The sequence below is a fragment of the Phacochoerus africanus genome, chromosome 1, assembly GCF_016906955.1.
Source record: "Phacochoerus africanus isolate WHEZ1 chromosome 1, ROS_Pafr_v1, whole genome shotgun sequence".
Lineage (NCBI taxonomy): Eukaryota > Metazoa > Chordata > Mammalia > Artiodactyla > Suidae > Phacochoerus > Phacochoerus africanus.
The window spans coordinates 191,638,103-191,662,283 of NC_062544.1; the positions used below are offsets into that span (position 1 = coordinate 191,638,103).

At 35.7% G+C, this 24,181-nt stretch overlaps 1 protein-coding gene across 3 annotated transcripts in view; it reads left to right on the top strand.

The window, feature by feature from the left end:
• Nucleotides 1-24,181, top strand: part of ECT2 (epithelial cell transforming 2) — a 64,302-nt gene that overhangs the window by 38,720 nt on the left and 1,401 nt on the right. For 2 of the 3 annotated variants that reach the window (XM_047786651.1, XM_047786661.1), the window contains 6 exons: nt 2,677-2,755; nt 3,152-3,271; nt 6,887-7,025; nt 8,799-8,953; nt 18,844-18,951; nt 20,925-21,071. In XM_047786651.1, the coding sequence (XP_047642607.1) occupies nt 2,677-2,755; nt 3,152-3,271; nt 6,887-7,025; nt 8,799-8,953; nt 18,844-18,951; nt 20,925-21,071 (748 nt within the window). Of the gene's footprint in view, nt 1-2,676; nt 2,756-3,151; nt 3,272-6,886; nt 7,026-8,798; nt 8,954-18,843; nt 18,952-20,924; nt 21,072-22,741; nt 22,995-24,181 lie in introns of all 3 variants that reach the window. The other variant, XM_047786642.1, reaches the window with a different exon arrangement.

The following is a 24,181-nucleotide window of genomic DNA, read 5'->3' on the forward strand; positions in this document are numbered from 1 at the left end:
TGGTCTAACTTGGAGACATAGCTCTGATCAGAAATGATTTTTTTGCCTATTGTGTTTAGAATTGAAAACTTTCTTGCTATTGTTTTGCCTCATAAAGGACCAGGGCTTTATACCTCTTTGAGCTTTATTTATCAACATGTTTCATAGATTTAATTAAATGATTTCTGAGATTCCATGAGATGCTGCTATATGAAATAGAGTTTCTTAAAATACTTGCAAAGTTGCTCCTAGAGAGAAACTTTAATGGCTTTTTCTAGAGAGAGGTCCATCAATAGAATAATCTTCATATTAACAAATAACAGCTTCTGTTGCTACTGGAAGTATTAAGCATGTTTGTGTTTTGCTTATGATTATATTTTATATGTTAATCAGCCAGCTTTCATGCTTTTGGTTTGTTGTTTTGGGTCAGGATAATAGTTTTTTAAAATACTTCATGGTTTAACATACTTGGACACACATTATTTACCTTGATCCTTTCCACAAACTGCTGTGAAGTAGGCAGTCAGTGTTAACATACTTTCACAAAAGAGAAAAGCTTTTAGTTTTATTGATTTTTCTCTTACTATTTTTGTAGTCTCTCTGTCATTTCATTTTCACTCTAATCTTTTTTTTTTTTTTTCTTTTAGGGCCTCATCCGCGGCATATGGAGGTTCCCAGGCTAGGGGTCTAATCAAAGCTACAGCTGCCAGCCTACACCACAACCACAGCCACAGCAACAGCAATGCCAGATCCGAGCCATGTCTTCACCCTACAGCACAGCTCATGGCAATGCTGGATCCTTAACCCACTGAGCGAGGCCAAGGATCAAACCTGCAACCTCACAGTTCCTATTCCACTGTGCCTCGATGGGAACTCCTCACTCTAATCTTTATGATTTCCTTTCTCCTGCTTATTTAGTTTGCTCCCTCACCCCCATGTGTCTTAAGGGGGGATGTTAGGATATTGACTTGAGATGATTTTTTAAAATTATACACTTTCATAGCTATAAATTTCCCTTTAACCACTGCTTTAGTTGTATCCCATAAATTTTGTTTTTTGTTTTTCTCAAAATATTTTCTAATTTCCTTTGTGATTACTTCTTGACCCATTGGTTATTTAGGAGTGTGTTGTTTAATTCCCAATATTTAAGAATTTTCAAGGTTTCCTTTTGTTAGCAATTTCTACCTTCGCTTTATTGTTTTTGGTAAATATACTCTAGTGTTTCAATCCTTTCAAACTTTTTGAAGCTTATTTTATGGCTTCACCTTAAGAATGTTCCATGTACACTTGAGAAGAATATATTTTGTTTGTGTTGGGTGGATTACTTTCATCATTTTATTTTCAGCTTGTTTATGTCATTGTATGTAAAATATATCTGCTATAGATAGTATATAGTTGGCTTAAATTGTTTCCTGTCTCACAGGAATTGGCTTCTAGTGATTTTTGAGGACTCTTGTTTAATAATTTGATGGTTTTATTAGTTGTCTCAGGCAGAGTATATTTTTTTCCTCTATATTTCATTTTGTCTGGAAGCAGCAGTCTTAGTTTTTATTTCAATGAAATGATTAGCATATGACTTGGAAATAACTTGCATAAAACTTTAATTGTATTCACAGTTAGTATTTATGTAAACCTTTAGTTTATACCAGTGTAATGCATTTTAGGAAGTGTATAGAGACTATATAGTTTTTTTTAAAAAAGTATAGTAGGAATTCCCTTCATGACACAGCAGAAACTAATCTGACTAGGAACCATGAGGTTGCAGGTTCAATCCCTGGCCTCTCTCAGTGTGCTAGGGATCTGGGTTTGTGGTGAGCTGTGGTGTAGGTTGAAGATGCCCCTCAGATCTGCTGTTGCTGTGGCTCTGGTGTAGGCCGGCAGCAACAGCTCTGATTCAACCCCTAGTCTGGGAACTAGACAAAAGACAAAAAAGAGAAAAGTGTATAGTAAAGGGTAAAGTATAACATAGTTTCCTGAAGGATTCTATGAAATTTTTTTTTAATGTAGTAGGATACTTTTAGGGTTTTTTTTAATTCTTTTCTTTTTATGGCTGCACCTATGGCATATGGAAAGTTCCCAGGCTAGAGGTCGAACCAGAGCTGCAGCTAAGGCCTACACCACAGCCACAGCAACACCAGATCAGAGCCACATCTGTGACCTGTGCTGTGGCTTGTGGCAACGCCAGATCCTTAACCTCCTTAAGCTGCTGAGAAAGGCCAGGGATCAAACCCACATCCTCATGGAGACTATGTCGGGTCCTTGACCCACTGAGCCACGATGGGGGCTCCGACTCTTAACTAATACAGTTATCAAAATTAAGATAGACTCACATGGGAGTTCCCACTGGGGCGCGGTGGAAATGAATCTGACTAGGAACCATGAGGTTGTGGCTTGGGTCCCTGGGCTTGCTCAGTGGGTTAAGGCTCTGGCGTTGCCGTGAGCTGTGCTGTAGGTCACAACACAGCTCAGATCCTGTGTTGCCGTGGCTGTGGCATAGGCTGGCAGCTATAGTTCGACCCCTAGCCTGGGAACCTCCATGTGCCACAGGTGAGAGCCTAAAAAGCAAAAAAAAAAAAAAAAAAAAAAAAATTCACGTGGAAGGACTTTTTTTGTGACAAAAGATGTATGAGTATGCAATTTTTATAGTCTATTGTTCTAAAAGTTAAAAAATTTAAAGTAACCTTATTAATTTTTCAGCCATATTAATGAGGATAAGAGAAAAACAGAAGCACAAAAGCAAATTTTTGATGTTGTTTATGAGGTGGATGGATGCCCAGTAAGTATTTGTTTTGGATGATTGTCAATTTATTTTCTCTTTCTTGTTGCAATTGACCCTTAAACGACTGGGGTTAGGAGCACCAACTCCTCTAGCACAGTAAAAAAAATATCTGCGTATAAATTTATAATCAGTCTTCCCTCTTATTTGTGGTTCCACATTCATAGATTCAACCAACTGTGGATCATGTAATACTATAGTACTTATTTACTGAAGAAAAAAAAAAACCCTGTATAATTAGATCAGCATGTTTCAAACCTGTGTTGTTCAAGGGTTAACTGTACTTATATTATGCAGTTTTAATATAAACAATCTTGGCACAATTTTCTTGTAAATTGTAACTTTAAAAAATTACTTGGCTATAATCTCTTTTATTAATATTTTGAATCTATACAGGCTAATCTTTTATCTTCTCACCGAAGTTTAGTCCAACGAGTTGAAACAATTTCACTAGGTGAGCATCCCTGTGACAGAGGAGAACAAGTAACTCTCTTTCTCTTCAATGACTGCCTGGAGGTAAAGTTGTCTTTAATATACTATAATAACACTGCTGTTTTATGTGACTTCATTGAATTTTGTTTAAAACCAAGCTTTGATTGAGGTACAATAAGTTTAAAGTAATTAAGTGATTAAAGTAAATGAGTTTAAAGTTACCTAAAATAATTTTAGTCCTCATTTTTTTGATGAGACCAATTGTTGATTTAATGCTATTAATAGAATGCTTTTGGAGGAGGTCTAATATTAAGAAGTATAGGGAGTTCCTATCCTGGCCCAGTATCCATAAGGACACAGGTTCAATCCCTGGCCTTGCTCAATGGGTTAAGGATCTGGCATTGCTGTGAGCTGTGGTGGCACAGATGCAGCTCAGATCCCATGTTGCTGTGGCTGTGATGTAGGCCAGCAGCTGCAGCTCCAATTCGACACTTAGCCTGGGAACTTCCATATGCTGCAGGTGTGGCCTGTGAAAAAAAAAGGAAGTGTAATAATTTTTCATGACTTCAAATCCAAGTCCAAATGAAAATTTCTTATATTTCCTTGCAAATAAATTCTGAGAAGAATTTTAAGAACTTCTTGTATCTGTCTATATATATCTTCAAGATTTACAAAATAATTTTGAGTTCTTTTTGAAATTTAAGCGGATTTTTCCAGAAAAGAAAAAATAAGTATTTTTTTTAAAGAGGAAGATAACTTATTAAATATTATGAATTATAATCCTCTAATTTCTTCCTTAAGTCTGTAGGTTTCAGAGGGAGTGAGTGTTCACTATTTTATCAGATGCAGTGCAATGATTCTCATTTTAAAATTCAACAGCCTAATTGTGGGTTATAAAGGAGTGTATTTTCCTTCATCTTAGAAGATAAAACTTACTGATTTTGATAATATAGTCATTAAATAGAAGACTTATTTGACATTTCTGTTTTTGGGGAACTTTCTGTTGGCTTTCATTAAAGTGATTTGATGGGTTGCCTTTTTCTTAAAATCTATACTTTTATTCTTTCCTACTTCCAATGTTGTCCTCTTATGTCATGTACATTAGTACTTAAAATATAAAATATAAGGGAATCTTAGAGAGCAAGCCAAGCACAGTTACAGATACAATAAAATTTCACCAAAAATTCACTCGTTTTAGATGCAAAGTTTTTCTGTGAGATTAGTGAAAAAAAGTATTTTCATTTGATCAAGACTGTTAGAAAACACAAAAGTAAAGATGGTGAAAATATCATACACAATTGACCGTACCCTGAACTGAGAAAGTTGTAAAAATGAGGCATGGAGTTCCCTGGTGGCTTAAGGATCTGGCATTGTCCTTGCTGTCATTGTTAGCTCCCTTCTGTGGCTTGGATTCTATTTCTGGCCCAGGAATTTCTGTGTGCTATGGGCATGACCAAAAAAAAAAAAAGGAAAAAAATCATAATAATCATAATCAAATATAATTTTGAACTACTTGTCTCCCCTGTAATGAGAGCTTTAGCTTACTCTGCTTTTGAGAATAAGGGCTAGGTGGAATCAATTTTTTATCATGTTTTATCTGATTCTGCATTTATCATGTTATACTGGGTACCACATAGATGTTGAGTACCTCTACCTCTATTTATTTACTTACGTTAAGGTTTTTCCTGTTGAAATCTGTAGGTAAGCTGGCTTCATTCATTTGATAGGTTAGGTTATCTGTATTTCCTTTGCCAATTCATTCTGGTCTTTATCTTCTTAATCCTTAGAGGCTTGTGGCTTATTTAAAATTTCTTTTTATCTTGTGTCCCCTTCAAATTCCGTAAAGTTTTCTATAACTGGCTCATTGACTTATGTTCTACTTTAATTCCTGCCATTGATCATTCCTTTAGCTTCCAAATCCATTATCTGATACCTTGGCTTCTCACTTCCTTTACCTTCCTGAGTTTAGTGACCTTTTGTTATTCTCTTAGTATCCATGTCAGAACCACATTAACTGTAACAGCTCTCTATTTCTGACATTAAACTTGGAGGCCAAATTAATAAATTTAGACTTTTAAATAATCTCTCACTCTTTAGCTTGTTTGTTTAAAAAAAAAAATAAACAAAATCCTGAGCAAATTTGGAATGAAAGAATATGGTAAAAGTTAGAAATATTTAAAATTGATAAAATCTTTATTGACCTCTCTTAAACATAATAGGTGATGTTTTACTGAAGCTAATAAACTAATTTAGGATTTAAGGGTATACTTTTTATATTTTATCTATTTTGAGTTTTTACCTTGATATACTAACATTTTTAAAAAAATGAACCTTAAAATTTTTTGTTTTGCTTTGTCAAAAAATATTACAGTGGAGATTATTTAGAGTCTGTTGCTTATTTTCACTATATTAATGTAAATGAACTTTTAATATATGATATGTAATATAGATCTGTGTCATATTTCTGCTTCAATGTAGATATGGTACTGTTTTTTAATCATTTCTTTTGTCTTTTTAGGGCTGTACCCACGGCATATGGAAGTTCCCAGGCTAGGGGTTGAATCAGAGCTGCAGCTACCAGCCTACATGACAGCCACAGGCACACCAGATTGGAGCCACATCTGCAGCCTATACCATAGCAGCCTATACCGCCAGATCCTTGACCCACTGAGCGGGGCTAGAGTTCAAACCTGCTTCCTTATGGATACTAGTTGGGTTCATTTCCACTGAGCACAACAGGAACTCCCTTTTAGATCTTTTCTCATTAGCCAAAATGAGGTAGTACATTTTTCAGCCTTACTTTGTCATATTCATGATGACGACCAGTCATTCTCAATTCATAAAGTAAGTTAATATAAATCATTTTGTCTTAATGTCTTTCAGTGGATGATTATAACCCTGAAAGAGATGTTCTTTTAAAAAAGCAAAAGAATACACTAGGCTTTCATGGAAATGAAAACAAAAAGTTTAAAGACCTTATAGAATTCACAGAGCTCAAATATACATCATGAATCACAGAATATTTTGATTTTGTTCCTGTCTTCAGTGTTATTTTACCTATCTCTTCTTTTTGTGTGAATTGCCAGTTTAGGAAAAGTTATAACTTAACACAGCACATTGAATTTATAATTTGTATCAGTTTTTAGTATATTGCCTTAGTTACTTTAATCTTTCTATTTCTCAGTAGTATTTTCTCAGTAGTATGTAAATGTCATTAGAGCCAGATGCATTGCTGTATTATTCACTCCTTTATCTTCAGTGCCTTGCACAGGATCTGAGATAATTGGGAATTCTGCTCTTAAACGGAAATCAATTATCTTTTGAACCTAAGGCAGTGATTCCAGAACAACTATTTCCCTTTCTGAATTCAAGGCCTTTTATTGAGGATTCCTTCATCCTTTGATCCCATTACTTCTCACAATGCTTCTAAGTTCTTTCGCACCTTTTAGCTATTTTCCGTAGATCCATCCTGTTTTCCTGACTTCAGAGCTCTTCTCATATAAACATGAGCATTTCTGCTACTCCATTACATGTTTGAATTTGTCACATGGTAACTGCTTGTTATAACATTGTAATTCTGGAATAACTGATAGCTAAGTGATTCCATATAGATATGTGTGATTGGTGCCATTTTATTTTTAAGCATCTAGTCTTTGTTTTTATGTTACTGACAATGACTTTTTTTCCCCCTCTAATCAGATAGCAAGAAAACGACACAAGGTTATTGGCACTTTTAGGAGTCCTCATGGCCAGACCCGACCCCCAGCTTCTCTTAAGCACATTCATCTAATGCCTCTTTCTCAGATTAAGAAGGTGCTAGACATAAGAGAGACGGAAGGTATGGTCATTGGATAAACTATTGGCTAAAGAAAAATAGCTAATATTTAATCAAAAGTTTAATTACTCTATATGTAATTTTTTTAACTAGTAAATTATCTTTAAATATCGTTGATTAGTTCTGGCAAAGTAATTGTTCTTATACTTATATCTCTAGAAACTGACTTGATTTTTTATTTTTTTCATATGAAAATACTATCTCAACATGTACAGTATCTTCATCTCTTAAGGGACAAAGGACTTTTAAATGGTTACATGTCAAAATAATGCCCAATTTAGCCTATTCCCACAGCAAAATTTATTTTTATTCCTTCATATTCCAAAAGCAATTGTCTATTACCTGTGCACCACATCATATAACTTCCCTGTTGCCAGTGGGTGCATTATTAGGGATACATTTTAGGATATGGCCAGGAATAGGTGTTTGTGAGTTAATACACCCAAAGTAACTGGTAGACTCAACATGGGCTCAAATGTGTTAAGGAAAGCTTTATTCTAAACTTTGGGAATGTTCAAGAGGGTTCTTTGAAGGCCTGAAATTGGCAAAAGTTTATACCCACCAAAAGCGAAATTATTTGTTTAATTAGTACCTAGTAATGCATGTGCCTGGCAAGATTTGGCTTCTTAGGCACACTGTATTTACAGTGTAAGCTGGTTCCATTACTGAGCCTGTCTTTTAATGATGGAAAGCTTATAGTTTATGAGAAACAATTAAAGAAAACTTGAATAGCAACTTAAGAGTGCTGTCTTTGTTGTCAAATTCTGGAGTTATTAACAGTTACATAGAAAATTTATTTAAATCAGCATTTATTTAAATCATCTCTGTACTTTTGGGTTATAATTATGGGGTACTTCATTATTTAAAATAGGTGCTTGGAAGATCCCACTGTGACACATTTCTATAGTGCCAGGATGCAGGTTTGATCTTCCACCCAGCACAGTGGGTTAAAGGATCCCATGTTGCTATAGCTGTGTCTTGGATCTGATCCCTGGCCCGGGAACTCCATATACTACGGGGGAGGCCAGAAAAGAAAAAAATAAAAAATAAAATAAAATAGGTACTGGGAGTTCCCACAGTGGCCCAGCAGGTTAAGGATCTGGCATTGTCTCTGCAGTTGCATGGGTTCCATCCCTTACCCTGTGCAGTGGGTTATTAAGGATTTAGTGTTGCTGCAGCTGTGACATAGGTTGCAGATGTACTTGGATTTGATATCTGGCCTGGGAACTTCTTCATGCCATAGCTGTGGTCAAAAAAGAAAAGAGAAAATAAGTCAATTAATAAATAAAATAGATTCTGTTTTTTAGCATCTTGGTCACAAAACATTTTGTAACAATTTTTTTCTTTTTTCTTTTTCTTTTTTTTTTTTTACTTTTTAGGGCTGCCCCTGAGGCATATGGAAGTTCCTAGGCTACAGGTCAGATTTGAGCTGCAGATACCAGCCTATACCACAGCCACAGCAATGCTAGATCTGAGCCGCATCTGTGACCTACACCACAGCTCATGGCAATGCCAGAGCTGAGCTTAACCCACTGAGCGAGGCCAGGGATCAAACCTGCGTCCTCTTGGATACTAGTCAGGTTCTTAACCCACTGAGTCATAGCAGGTACTCCTAGGGTGATGTTCTTTGTCCAGTTAAAAACAGAAAAAAACAGGAAAAGTAGAGAAGAGATAATTTCATTATAATTTTATTGCTCTGAGGGAACTAAACTTGCATTACATCTGTCATTTTCCAAGGAGTAACACTTAATGTTTGTGATTATTCTTGAACCCTAGATTGCCATAATGCTTTTGCCTTGCTTGTGAGACCACCAACAGAGCAGGCAAATGTTCTGCTCAGTTTCCAGATGACGTCAGAGGAACTTCCAAAAGAAAACTGGCTAAAGATGCTGTGTCGACATGTAGCCAACACTATTTGTAAAGCAGATGCTGTAAGTTCTTAAACCACTGTTAAAATGAAAATTTTAAAGTCCATGGTAATGCATTCAGACTAAACCTGCACACTTCTAATGACTTGTTAATTATGAATGCAGGAGCGTTTTAGTTTTGTGTGTATTGGGGAAAACTGATTTAAACCTTGTTATGGAAAAGATTTTTAGAAGTACAGATGTGTGAAACTTTTCTCTGAGTCCCTAGTTTACAGATAGGCCCTCACAGCCTTATAGCTCTTGTGGCTCTGATTTAGTGAAACTTTTAGGACTTGTTGTAATGTATTTTGATTGGTGCTCTTTGACTTGACTATTTGTAAACTAGAGAGGGTTTTTGTTTTTGTTTTTTCTTGTTCTTTTATCTTATTGAAAACAATTCATGAGTTGTAGCAAGTTGCTTTTCCTGTCAGGCAGGTTGCCAATCCAGTTTTCTCAGTCCTGTCTCTTAAAATCAGATGCCATTATTAATATATAATCACTTTTATCCCATACAGATTAAAGTGAAGATATAGGAGAAAGTCAAATTATTGAAGTTGAATAACACACGAGAAATCAGATAGCTCGTAGTAGGTCTTAGATGAAATCTAGATCTCTTAAAAAAAAGATAACTTGATTTTGGGAGTTCATGTTGTGGCTCAGCAGTAATGAACCCGACTAGTATCCATGAAGATGTGGTTTGATTCCTGGCCTCGCTCAGAGAGTTAAGGATCTGGCATTGTCATGAGCTGTGGTGTAGGTTGCAGAGGCACCTTGGATCTGGAGTTGCTGTGGCGTAGGCTGGCAGCTGCAGGTCTTATTTGACTCCTAGCCTGGGAACTTCCATATGCCGTGGGTGCTGCCCACCGCCCCCCCCCCCCCCAAAAAAATATAATTTGATTTCTTCATCATATATGGGAGAGACATGTGATAGACAGATAAAGATCCCTTCATGTCTGCACACATGAGGAGAATGTATAGATAGATGACTGTTTGCAGTGCGGTAGTGCTGTAACTGAGATTGCCTTGGACATTCCTTTGGGAATAAAACATTTACTTTATTATAGATAAATCTCATCTTCAGAGACATTGAGTATAGTTATTATTCCTTATAGAAGTAGATATTTGATTAAAAGTACTAAATCTACCTGTTTAGAAAAATTAACACACTTTTTGATTGTGTTTTTAAATTTCTTTGGGCAAAGAATATATCGTTATAAATAAAGGATTGTTCTACAAAAAGGTTCATGGAGTGACACGCAATACTAGTGCATACAACAGAATGCTGGCTAGAAAATGATGGAGGGAGCTTTTTGTAAAGGCAAAAAACTGCTTATTATAAGGAAGAATTTTTTTTTTTTTGTCTTTTTGTCTTTCTAGGGCCGCACCGGAAGCATATGGAGGTTCCCAGTTTAGGGGTCAAATCGGAGCTGTAACCCCCGGCCTACACCACAGCTCACAGCAACACTCATGGATGCCAGTCGTGTTTGTTAACAGCTGACCCACAACAGGTACCCCAAGGAAGAATTTTTTTTTTAAGTTTTAAGTATCTATATATAAAACTGACCTCTGGAGTTCCCTTCATGGCTCAGTGGTTAACTTGAACCTGACTAGGAACCATGAGGATGTGGGTTTGATCCCTGGCCTCGCTCAGTGGGTTAAGGATCCAGCATTGCCGTGAGCTGTGGTGTAGGTCATAGATGTGGCTTGGATCCTGGGTTTCTGTGGCTGTGGTGTAAGCTGACAGCTGTAGCTCTGATTCAACCCCTAGCCTGGGAACTTCCACATGCTGCGGGTGCAGCCCTAAAAAGCAAAAAAATTATAAATAAATAAAACCGATCTCTGCAGTATAGTAATTCCCTAGTATAGACATTATTCCTGCGTCTATCATGATATCAGACTAGATGGCTTATGCATTCCTTTCTGAATTTATAACCATGTTTCTGAGGTATGAACAGCTAATGGAAAAACTTCCTTAAAAGAAGGTCTGTTGCATTACCAGCTAGAAGATAGCTAATAATTCTAGAATAGAAATATATACAATTAATGAAAATATTTCATAAAATAAAATTAACCACAAGATGGCAGCACTTAACTATGTCTTGATTTATATATCTTAACCCAAAAAATTCTTCCCAGTTGTGACATTTTCTTACCAAGAAATGTTTGTAAATTCAGATATTCAACAGCTTCAGTTGAGCTCTTTCCTACATTTCAAATATTATGCATAATGAATTTTTTAAAGACCCAAGTTGGTGTCTCATCATTTAAACTTTTGCCATGTTAAAGGGAAAGTGTTTCTATACACACACACAATAAAACATGCAAAAATCTCTTGATTCTTTGAATCAATTTCTGTCCTTCTGTTATATATGATTTTTGAGTCCTTAAATAATTGTAACTTAAGATTAAAGTAAGTGGATGTTTTACAAGTGAAACTAAGTCTAAGAACATTAAAATGAACAGTGAATCCAGAGAGTTCCCATTGTGGCACAGTGGAAACAAATCAGACCAGTATCCATGAGGATGTGGGCTCTATCCCTGGCCCTGCTCAGTGGGTTGGGGATCCGGCATTACCATGAGCTGTTGTGTAGATCTCAGATGTAGCTCAGATGTAGTGTGGCTGTGGCTGTGGCTGTGGCTGTGGCATAGGCCAGCAGCATAGGGATCCAGTTCGACCCCTAGCCTGGGAACTTCCAAATGCTGCAGGCATGGCCCTAAAAAAAAAGAGACAAAAAAACACCTTGATAAATCCAGGTATCCATATTCTTGGTTAATCCCTTTTGATAGTTTTTTCCCCCATGGATATGATGTCCCATATTTTGTTATTTCAGAATTTGGAGATTACATTTTTAATCTGTTGTAAATTTTATCTTAGAATGTTTAGATGTGTATTTTTTGATCTCTTGCTAACATGTAACCTTTAATTGCATGGTCCATAATCTTAAGGTTCTTATAGTGCCTGAGGTCAGATGGTGGCTTTGTTATAGATTTCTGACTTGTAATAACAAAAGTGTAAATTTTTTTTTCTTTTTTCTTTCTTTAGGGCCGAATGTGTGGCATATGGAGGTTCCCAGGCTAGGGGTCCAATAGGAGCTGCAGCTGCCAGCCTATGCCATAGCCACAGCAACACGGGATCCAAGCTGTGTCTATGACCTACACCACAGCTAACGGCAACACCAGATCCTTAACCCATTGAGCAAGGCCAGGAATCGAACCCTCGTCATAATGGATGCTAGTTGTATTCACTAACCACTGAGCCATGACGGGAACTTCCAAAAGTATAGTTTTATTAACAACTATATTTAATCAGTGTTACCACTCTGCTCCCCACTTTGAGTAGTTCAGAGGAAATAACTTGGTAATTAAATGCCTCTGCTACAGTTTAGTACTTTTACTACTTAACTTTTTTATATTTCTTTTAAAAATCAAACACACCTCACATTTTGATGAAATCACCACTGGCCAGTTATGAGTAGCAATATTCATTCATATGTTTTAAATTTGTAATAATAATTTATAATAATTTAAATTTAGAATTTCTAACTACATCAAGATTAGGCTGAGGATACTATGTATATGAGAAGAGTTTATGCTTATGAGCTGATAGTATTTATTTATTTTTATTTATTTATTTATTTATTTATTTTTGACTTTTTTTGTTCTTTTCTAGGGCCGCTCCCACGGCATATGGAGGTTCCAAGGCTAGGGGTCTAATCAGAGCTGTAGCTGCCAGCCTATGCCAGAGCCACAGCAACGCAGGATCCGAGCCGCGTCTGCGACCTACACCACAACTCACAGCAATGCCGGATCCCTAACCCACTGGGCGAGGCCAGGGATCGAACCTGCAACTTCATGGTTCCCAGTCGGATTCGTTAACCACTGAGCCACGACGGGAACTCCAGAGCTGATAGTGTTTATAGTGGAGTTAATATGATTTGTGGTTATAATTATTCTGCTAGTTATTGTTAATACACATGTCTGTTATTGGTGCTACTTTAATTTGGCTAAATCAGAAGCTCTGAAATATAAATATGATTATAGAGTTTGAGGAAATTGCTGAGACGCACAGGCTAAGGAAAAAGACATAATGATCTAGATATTTTTTCTTTCACATCTGATTTATTTATTTATTTATTTATTTATTTATTTGTCTTTTTGCCTTTTCTAGGGCTGCTCCTGCAGCATATGGAGGTTCCCAGGCTAGGAGTGTAATCAGAGCTGTAGCCACAGGCCTACACCACAGCTACAGTGATGCCGGATCTGAGCCACGTCTTTCACATCTGTGAGTTTGAGGACTATTGGGATAGGAGAGGAGAGGGGAGCTTAGGGAAAGAAGGGCCTGATAACTCATATGTGGATAGGTTCATTGGCTTTGAGATGTCAGAAATGTTATAAAATTTCCTGTGAATCAAGAGCCATGAATAGGTTGCTAAAATCTGTAGCTGAGGCTCAGTTTCTTCTGAAATAAATATTATGTATCTCAATGGGAGAAATTAATTACTAATTTCTAATTTTAAACTCAGCGGATGTGTCTTGAGAACTAATCTTAAGATATGTGAATTTGGGGCTGATTGAAGAACTCCTTTCCCTCCCAAGCTTCTTTAATGCTTGAGATACACTGAATAAGTCATAAAATGTTTTTTAGTGTATTGAATTAATGTTATTAAAAATGAATTTGGTTATATATAAATTTTGTTTTTATTTAAGAAATCTAGAGGAGTAAAATAAAGCAGTGTTTTTTATTTGATTCCCAAGAGAATGGTAACTATTTTTTTTGTCTTTTTTTGCCTTTTCTAGGGCCGATTCCACGGCATATGGAGGTTCCCAGGCTAGGGGCCTAATCAGAGCTGTATCCGCCTGCCTACACCACAGCCACAGCAACGCGAGATCCAAGCCGCGTCTGCGACCTACACCACAGCTCATGGCAATGCCGGATCCTTAACCCACTGAGCAAGGCCATGGATCAAACCTGTAACCTCATGGTTCCTAGTCAGATTCGTTAACCACTGAGCCATGACGGGAACTCTGAGAATGGTAACTCTTAATGAGAAAAATGAGTGATGGAGAAAAGCCTAGGATTACTGAAGCTAAGTTTCCCCTACTTTACCCTTTTGCCTGTGATTTTTCCTGTTAACCTCCTCCATGCAGAGAGAACTAAAGGAAGTATCTCATCTTTATAACCTAGCTAATATCTATGTTGTCTACTCAGCCACTAGTGAACTACTTATTTACCCTTTCAGTTATTTTGAATCCAGAACCTTCTTTTTTATATGTAATGATTTTAATTTTTTCCATTTTAGCTGGTTTACAGTGTTCTGTCAATTTTCTACTGTACAGCAAGGTGACCCAGTTACACACACACGTGTACATTCTTGGATCTGGTGTTGCTGTGGCTGTGGTGTAGGCCAGCAGCTGTAGCTCCAATTCGACCCCTAGCCTGGGAACGTCCATATGCTGTGGGTGTGGCCCTAAAAAGCAAAAAAAAAAAAAATCAAAGTACAATAAAGGAAAATGTTATGCATCTGTCCCACTAGTTTTTTCACTAGTATAACTTTTGATACTTTCCTAGGTATCTGTCCAGAAATGTAAGTGTAGACATGTGCATTTCTTGTTAAGATTTATTGCTAGGTAATTTTCTCTATATTATACTATCATAAATGAGATATTTTGGCTGTTTTAGTTGTTTCCTAGTTGTTTTGTGTATAGGTGAACCTTGATTTTTTTTTTTTTTTTGTCTTTTTAGGGCTGCATCAGTGGCATATGGGGTCGAATCCCAGGCCAGGGGTCGAATTGGAGCCACTGGCCTACACCACAGCCATAGCAATGCGAAATGTGAGCCGTGTCTGTGACCCACACTACAGCTCACGGCAACACCGAATCCCCAACCCACTGAGCAAGGCCAGGGATTGAACCTGCATCTTCATGGATGCTAGTCGGATTTGTTAAGCACTGAGCCGTGATGGGAACTCCCGAACCTTGATTTTTGTGTGTTAATTTTGTAACCAGTCACTTTTAGTAAATTTGTTTTCTTAATGTTTCTAATTGTTTTCCACCAAATTCTGTTGGATTTTTTCAGATTTTCTTTTTTTTAATAATGATTTTTATTTTTTCCATTACAACTGGTTTACAGTGTTCTGTCAGTTTTCTACTGTACAGCAAGGTGACCCAGTCACACATACATGTATGCATTCTTTTTTCTCACATTATTATGCTCCATCATAACTGACTAGATAGAGTTCCCAGTGCTATACAGCAGGATCTCATTGCTTATCCATTCCAAAGGCAGTAGTCTGCATCTATTAACCCCAAATTCCCAATCCATCCTGCTCCCTCCCCCTCCCCCATGGCAACCACAAGGCTATTCTTCATGTCCATGATTTTCTTTTCTGTGGAAAGTTTCATTTGTGCCATATATTAGATTCCAGATATGATTGATGATTTTTTTTCTTTTTTAAAAAGTCGTAAGTTGACCAACTCAGAATGAGCATTGATTTGTAGTTTAAAAACAAAACATAATGAAGGAAAATATATTTAAGTGTCAAAACATCCTTTTTCTGAATTTGCCTCTATACCTAGGAACATGAAAAACTGTCAAATGCTAGGCTTTCAAAAGATATTGTTGGAGTTCCCGTCGTGGCGCAGTGGTTAACGAATCCGACTAGGAACCATGAGGTTGCGGGTTCGGTCCCTGCCCTTGCTCAGTGGGTTAACGATCTGGCGTTGCCGTGAGCTGTGGTGTAGGTTGCAGACGCGGCTCGGATCCCGCGTTGCTGTGGCTCTGGCGTAGGCCGGTGGCTACAGCTCCGATTCGACCTCTAGCCTGGGAACCTCCATATGCCGCGGGAGCGGCCCAAGAAATAGCAACAACAACAACAAAAAGACAAAAAAAAAAGATATTGTTTATTTAATGAAGTCCAAATTGAAATGAAATTTAATAGAATTAAAATTGAAAAGGAAATAAAAACACAGTTCATAAAACTAAGTCGTGCTTAGTTTTTGACGTCATATGTATAGCAATGTAGGAAACTTCATTCCTCTCCCATGAAATGTAAGAAATCTTAATACAAAACCTTGCATTCTATTTGACTAGGAATGCAATGGAGACTCAGGCATAGGCAGAGCTTGAATTATAATCCTGACTGCTTTGTCTCTTATAGATTGGCAAGAGACATTTTGTAAGTGATTGTCTAGAAAATTGAAAAGAAGTAATTGAGAACTATTAGAACTTATTAACAGTTCAGTTACATAGTAAAATAAAATATAAATACATATATATCATATACTTTTCCTCTATGCTACTAGTAACCAATAAGAAAGTGCAGGAAATGAAGATCCCATTTGCAATAAAATTTGTTTTATATTTAGGCAATTTTAGTTTAAATCTAGGTATAGCCTTATAAGGAACAGTGTTTTAAGAAAACAGTGTTTTACGAGGAGACGTGATGTTCCTGAATAAGAATGCTGACTAGCATAGAGATGTCATTTCCCTTGTCAATATAAAATCCTATGTAGAATTTGTGGAATTTGACAGAATGAGTCCAAAGATAGCTTTTAAAGAAAAAGCAACAATGCAAAATTTAGAAGACAGCACTTTATGAGATATAAAATCCTACTTTCTAAGTTATAATGATCAGAACACTATTTCAGTGACAAAAAAATTGTGGGTGGATCAATGGAAAAGATATTTGGCCTTGAAATAAAGACTTTTGTATGACAAATGTAGAGCCTTAACCATTTAATAAGATTATTATTTAGTACATGGTGCCAAGATAGTTGGTAAAGTACTTAGAAAAAAATTAGGTGTATATCCTAGCCTTATATTTACATAATGAGTGATAGGTAGGTTCAAGAATTAAAAGTGAAAAAAATCATTTCAAAAACCCATAAGAAATGTATGGCGAATGTTCAGTCTGTTTGTTTGTTTTTCTGTTGTTACTGAGTTTTAGGAATTCTCTGTAAGTTCTAGATATTAATCTCTTAGCAGATAGATGATTTGCAAATATTTTCTTCCAGTGTGAGTTGCCTTCTTACTCTAATGATAGTGTCTTTTACACAATATTTAAAAATTGGAAATGATGTCCAATGATGTTTTGTGTATCTTTCTTTTATACCTATGTGTTTGGTATCATATCCAAGGAATCATTGCTAAATCTAGAGTTTTCTTCTAAGACTTTTATAATTTTAGCTCTTATATTTACATTTTTGATCAATTTTGGGTCAACTTTTATATACTGTTTAAGGGTTCAACTTTATTCTTTTAATTATGGATATCTAGTTTTCTTAGCACCACATGTTGGAAAGACTATCCTTTTCCCATTGAATAATCTTGACACCCTGGTCAAATCGTTTGACCATGTTATGGGAGGGTTTACTTCTGGGTTCCTTAATCTCTTCCATTCCATTTTATTCTATTCTTTTATGCCAGTAGTGTGTTGTTCTGATTACATTCACTTACAGTTTTGAAATCATGACATTTGAGACTTCTAAATTTATTCTTCTTTTTCAAGATTGTTTTGGCTATTTGGGGCTTGAGATGCCATAGGAATTTTATAATGAAATTTTTCTTTTTTCTGCAAAACAAAATTGTTGAGATTTAGTAGGTGTTTTATTGAATCTATAGATTACTTTGAGTAGTATATACCAAAATATAAATACTAAATGAGTATTAACTCATTTAGTTAAATAGTATTAAATGGTTTGGTTTTAACTCAGAAAACATGTGTTACATTATTATTATTATTATTATTGCTTTTTAGGGCTGCACCTGCGGCATGTGGAAGTTCCCAGGCTAGGGGTCAAATCAGAGCTGCAGCTGCTGGCCTACACCACAGCCACAGAATGCCAGATCCAGGCCGTATCTGTGACCTACACCACAGTTCACAGCAACGCTGGATCCTTAACCTACTGAGCAAAGCCAGGAATCAAACCTCATGGCTAGTTGGATTTGTTACCTCTGAGCCACAACGGGAACTCCCTACATTATTTTTAAAAGATACTGTTGATTACAAGGACAGTTTACTGATTGGACTTACATAAGCAACTGTGAGTCATTTAGCACATGGATCAAGTGGAAAGAGAGGGTGTCTTGCATGCAGCATGGATTTAGTTTTTCTAATGAAATTAGAGAAATTTTAGCAAAACCAAGACTGTCTATGTATATGTCAGTGGTGAAGAGCTAAAGGAAGAATTTATAACTGTAGAGTATAATTTTGAATACCTTGTTTCTTTAGCCACAGAATGATAGTGCTGGAGGATAGACTTGCAGTGCTAGAGTAGTGAGGCAACTTGCCAATTCATGGCCTAGATTTATAAATTCAAAGGAAAAATTGATTATAGAATTATGCAGAAACATTTTGTCTAACTTGTTTTCTTCTAAAACCCATTTGTAATTTTAGCATGTAATATTTTTAATTACTTGGAGATTAGTTGTCTCACTTAAGGTTAATTTTGGTCAGTGGTTCTTGGCCAACGTGAAATCTTTGACTCCTTTCAGAATGTGATAATAAGCTCTGAATCCCCTCTTCAGAAAAATGTGCTTTGCATATATATACTTGCAGAATTTTGTGTATGATTTCAGGGGTTTGTGTACCTCATGATTTCTATCCTTTGCCACTTCTAGGAGTACTTGATCACAGGTTTAGAATTCCAACTTAAAATCTGTCTAGATATTAATTGAGGAAGAAAAGAAGAGTAAGAAAAATCTTAAGTTTTGAGATTTTTCTCAGGGAAAGTGTTTTGTGATATTGGTTTTACAGCAGACTATACTTAAGTATTATGTCTACTGGATTTCTAAATTGTTAGTTTTAGTGTTGATAGTAAGACTAACTATTAAGTCCTTAAAGGTTTGGTTTTAGGAACAGTTGTGTAATTTTATTTTGATTTTTTTTAAATAATGAAATATTAATTTTCAACAGGAGAATCTTATTTACACAGCTGATCCAGAATCATTTGAAGTAAATACAAAAGATATGGATAGTACATTGAGTAGAGCATCTAGAGCAATAAAAAAGACTTCAAAAAAGGTAAGTCTTAGTGAAATTATTCTATAGCATATCTCCAAAATGTATTTTTCAGAGTATATTAAAATAATATTTTCATCAATATATGTAAATATATATAATGTATATGTAAAAGTAGTGTATAATATATGTAATATGTAAAGGTAGTGTATAAAACAACCTTTTGTTTGTTTGTTTGTTTGTTTTTTTAGGGCCACACCCTCGGCGTATGGAGGTTCCCAGGCTAGGGGTCGAATTGGAGCTACAGCTGCTGGCCACGCCACAGCCACAGCAACACCAGATTTGAGCTGTGTCTGCGACCTACACCATAGCTCACAGCAACACCGGATCCTTTACCCACTGAGTGAGGTCAGGGATCAAACTTGCGTTCTCATGGACACTAGTCAGATTTGTTTCTGCCGAGCTATGATGATAACTCCCTAAAGCTGTTTTTTTAGTTCCAGGAAGTGGCCTACCAAGATAATAGTTTAGCTTAGTGAATTCTTTGCCATTAGTAATTATAAAAACTTGTTATCCTTCTCATTCTTGTTACAGTGATATTTCTGATGGTATTTTAGATGTAGATAAATGGGCATTTCATCTTAAAAATTGCCTCAGATATTTTTCAGCAAAGGGCACATGACGGAGTCAGGAGACCTGAGATCTATTCCTTACCATAAGTATGTTTCAGTCTTGAGTTGTTGAGTACTACACAAGAATGTTGATAATAGGGCTTTTAAAATATATAACCAGAATTTTAATATTACAGGTAAAATTTGCAACCGTAAGTCTACTGCTAGGTTTACAAGTTTTTTGGTTGTTGTTTTTTTTGCCTTTGAAGGGAGGCTCTGTATTATATCTTTGCATTTAACATGTATGATGTATAGTAGATAAACATGTTAAAAAGGATGATTCAAATAAACCCCTTCACTTTTTCAGTTAAAGAAATTGAAGTTCAAGTGGGCTTTGGATCAAAGACCTCCTACTAAATTGTAGCAGAATTAGACAACACCCAGGTTTCTTCACTTACACCAAATTTTCCCTCTCATTTTTCCCCATTAGACTACAGTGCTCTTCAGATGCAAGATGGAATAAATAGTCTATAATGCACTACATTTTTTGGCGGTATTTTTTAAATTAAAGTATAGTTGATTTACAGTGTCGTGCCAGTTTCTGCTGTATAGCAAAGTGACCTTTTCCTATATAAAAAAAGGAATATAAGAAATACTCCTTTCTTTATATTGTCATCCATCATGGTCTATTCCAAAAGATTGGATATGGTTCCCTGTGCTGTACAGTAGGAGCTCATTATTCATTCTAAATACAATAGTTTGCATCTACTAAGCCCAAACTCCCAGTCTGTCCCATTCCTTCCACCTCCCCCTTGTCAACATCAAGTCTGTTCTCTATGTCTGTGAGTCTTTCTGTTTTGTAGATAGGTTCATTTGTGCCATATTTTAGATTCCATATATAAGTGATATATATCATATGGTATTTGTCTTTCTCTTTCTTTCTTCACTAAGTATAATCTCTATAGTTTCATCCATATTTTTGCAAATGTATAATGCACTACATTTTCTCAATTATTTGTCCAAAGAGATTCTATTTCTGCCATATACTTTTTTTTTTTTTGCCTTTTCTAGGGCCACTCCCATGGCATATGGAGGTTCCCAGGCTAAGGGTCTCATTGGAGCTGTAGCCACCAGCCTACTCCAGAGCCACAGCAACAGGGATCTGAGCTGCGTCTGAGACCTACACCACAGCTCACGGCAACGCTGGATCCTTAACCCACTGAGCACGGCCAGGGATCAAACACGCAACCTCATGGTTCCTAGTCAGATTCGTTAACCACTGCGCCACGACGGGAACTCCTGCCATATACTTTTTATGGCAAGTTTTTTGATGTGTATTTAGCTTTGTTTATGGATAATAATTTTTGTCATTTATATTAGAGTTGTCCAGGCTTATTAATTAATTGTAACTTGTTTTAACTCTAGGTTACAAGAGCATTTTCTTTCTCCAAAACTCCAAAAAGAGCTCTACGAAGGGCTCTTATGACGTCCCAAAGTTCAGTGGAGGGAAGAAGTCCCTCTAGCAATGAGAAGCATGTAATGAGTCGTCTGTCTAGTACATCATCATTAGCAGTAAGTGATTTTGATTTAATGGGCTAAATGACTTTTCCACATTTATGGAGTTGATATGGAATTTATTAACTTTTAAAGATTGAAATCTTAATATTTCCATCAAGTTTTTGGATATATCTATACTTCTAAACTCTTCATTGTGTAAAGGTAATTTAGAAAATCTCATTTAGTAAACTTAAAGTGTAGTTTATTTGATTAATATAACAGAGGACTGAGTTTTTTTTATTATTTTTGTGATGAATATGTCATCTTCGAAGCTGTGAATATCATAGGATGATATGGGTTCTAAATTCATGTGTGTATTTTTTTGTTTGTTTGTTTGGTTTTTTTTTTTTTCTTTTGTCTTTTTGTTGTTGTTGTTGTTGTTGCTATTTCTTGGGCCGCTCCCGCGGCATATGGAGGTTCCCAGGCTAGGGGTTGAATCGGAGCTGTAGCCACCGGCCTACAGCAACGCGGGATCCGAGCCGTATCTGCAACCTACACCACCACAGCTTACGGCAACGCCGGATCGTTAACCCACTGAGCAAGGGCAGGGACCGAACCCGCAACCTCATGGTTCCTAGTGGGATTCGTTAACCACTGCGCCACGACGGGAACTCTTCATGTGTGTATTTTTAAATGTTTCCTGAGCAATCCAAATTCTCGATGGTGTCAGTATTATTAGATGTTTAATTAATGTTAAGGGCATTTCTAACGTTTCTGTCACTAAATAGTGATGTATCTGTTTTTTCGTAAAAATTATTATCACTCCTAAGGTTAAAAGCAAATGACTGTCAACTTCTTAGCTGTTTGTCCTTCAACAAGTTTCTTATTCTCTCTTATCCCCATTTTCTCAGATGAGAGAAAAGAGATTAATAGTTCTTACCTTAAAATGTTGTAAGGAATAAATACAGACACATACTCTCACATACATGATGTGGTTATGTACTCAGAGGCAGTTTGACTAGTAGTTAAGAGCGTGAACTCTGGAACTCACATGTTCAAGTCCTAGTTCTGCTATTTACTAGCTGTATGACTTTTTTTGGCAGGTTATTTAAGATCTTTGTTTCATTTTCACTGCCTGTAAAATGAATCTAAAGTAGTAATCGTCAGGATTAAATAACATACACAAAGTGCTTTGAACAGTACTTGGCGCAGGGGGGAGTGCTCTGGTATTTTATAAATGGTTACCTTTTTATAGAAAATGTATACGGAAAAGTCACATAATGCTCAATAAATGTTATTTTTTTTAAAGCTAGTTGATATGCATTAAAGAGTTACAGCTAAATCTATGAGTATGTATATATAGATTTTTAATCAAGATTAATCTTCCAGTGGGAAAGAAGTTGTACTTAGTGAATAATATGAATTTATGCGAAGAAATTTGACCAATGAAAAATGTATTGAAACTAACAAAACCTAGTAAACATTCATTTGTTAAAATCAGATTGTAAGCTTTCTGAGGGCCAAAGTACTATCCTTTGTTTATTTCCTGCCTCTGTAGTAACTATTACAAATATTACTGCTTTTAAAATGGAGATAATTGGATTTTATAGAAAATTTTTGGAAGATTTACATATATCATTTATGGTTTCATCAATTTCATGTAGATGATATATAAATAAGATGTAGCTAAAATATCTTTAAGACATTCATGTCCTCTTCTCAATTGCCCATTTCTGTTCTAACAGATTACCCATTCTGTTTCCACAAGCAATATAATTGGATTTACTAAGCATGGTTATGTTCAGCGCTCAAACTCTACTGGTGGGCGCTCCCAAAACTCCTGGTTTCGATCTGTACGTCATTCTGCCTCACGAGTTAGTTTTTCAGAGATGCTAGAAGGAAATACTGATTTTTCAAATTTCAAAAAAAGTTCTATCCAAGTCATCTTTGACATTTGTGAAGAATTAGGAGATGGAAACAAGCCTTGTGAAGTTTAATGTGAGCTTATTAGCTATTTGAAATTTGTATTTGCGAAAAAAGAAAATATTTTTCTCCACTGAATCACTTATTAGGTGGGTGGGGATTTTGAATTCACAACTTTATAACTGCTTTGAATTCACAACAACATAGACTTTATAATAGAGTTTCTTTGCATATTGGCACATAAAAATATTTTTACAAAACAATTTGCTCATAAGTCCAGAAAAAATCAGTCCCATTAGAAATTTTCTTATTAAAATGATTGCTTAAAAAATACTAATAATCATCATGTGAAGTAGATTTATATTCCAAATCTGATTCTCAGATTTACAGCATTTATATAAGATTTATGCTTTTAATATGGCAAATTATAAAGGTTTTACCTGAGGAAAATGTAAACTTTTATACTATCTATGTAAAGCATTGCTTTGCTATCACTTGAATGGTAATTCTTTACCAACCTAGCTCTTTAAACACTTCATTTTATTTACTACCTTGTTGATGAGGACTTAACATAGCTTGCTACAGTGCTGGCTCTAAATTTAGAGCCATTCATGTTTGTTAAAACAGAAGCTATTTTTATAATTTGTTTTCATTTATACCCCTCTTGAGTTTTTGGTATTCTTGTGCATATCTCTTTGTTATTAAAAATTCTGATGACATTTAACTTTGATACTCTGAAACAATAAGTTTAGACAAGCATAGTATATTAGTACTCTCTACTATCAGAAGTGCTGCTATTTTTCTCAGTTCTTATATGGAGCAAAATTATACATATACAAACACATACACATAAATACATTTGGTTTGTACACATAATACAAAAACTTTTCAGAGTTTATGACTTTTAATTTAGAAAATTATTTCCCATGAAGTAATTTTATTCCTCTTAATTCTGCTTAATGATTAAGAAGAAACCATTAGAATTTGTCTTTTTTAATTCAAAAACTTGTTTATTTATAGTTTTAAAATAACCTGAAACACTAAATCATTAATATCTCACAGAAGTACCACTACTAGCAGTAAGCCAGTATCTATTTCAGTTGAGTTAATATGTAGTAATCTAGTCTATTCATTTGTTTTCGTGTTTTTAGAATGCTGGAATCGTTTTAATTATGTGTTCTCCCAAGCCCTCACCCTAATTTTAAGTTTTTATTTATTTAAAGAGTTTAGATTTTTCAGGTGTCTTGTTAATTTGTAAAATG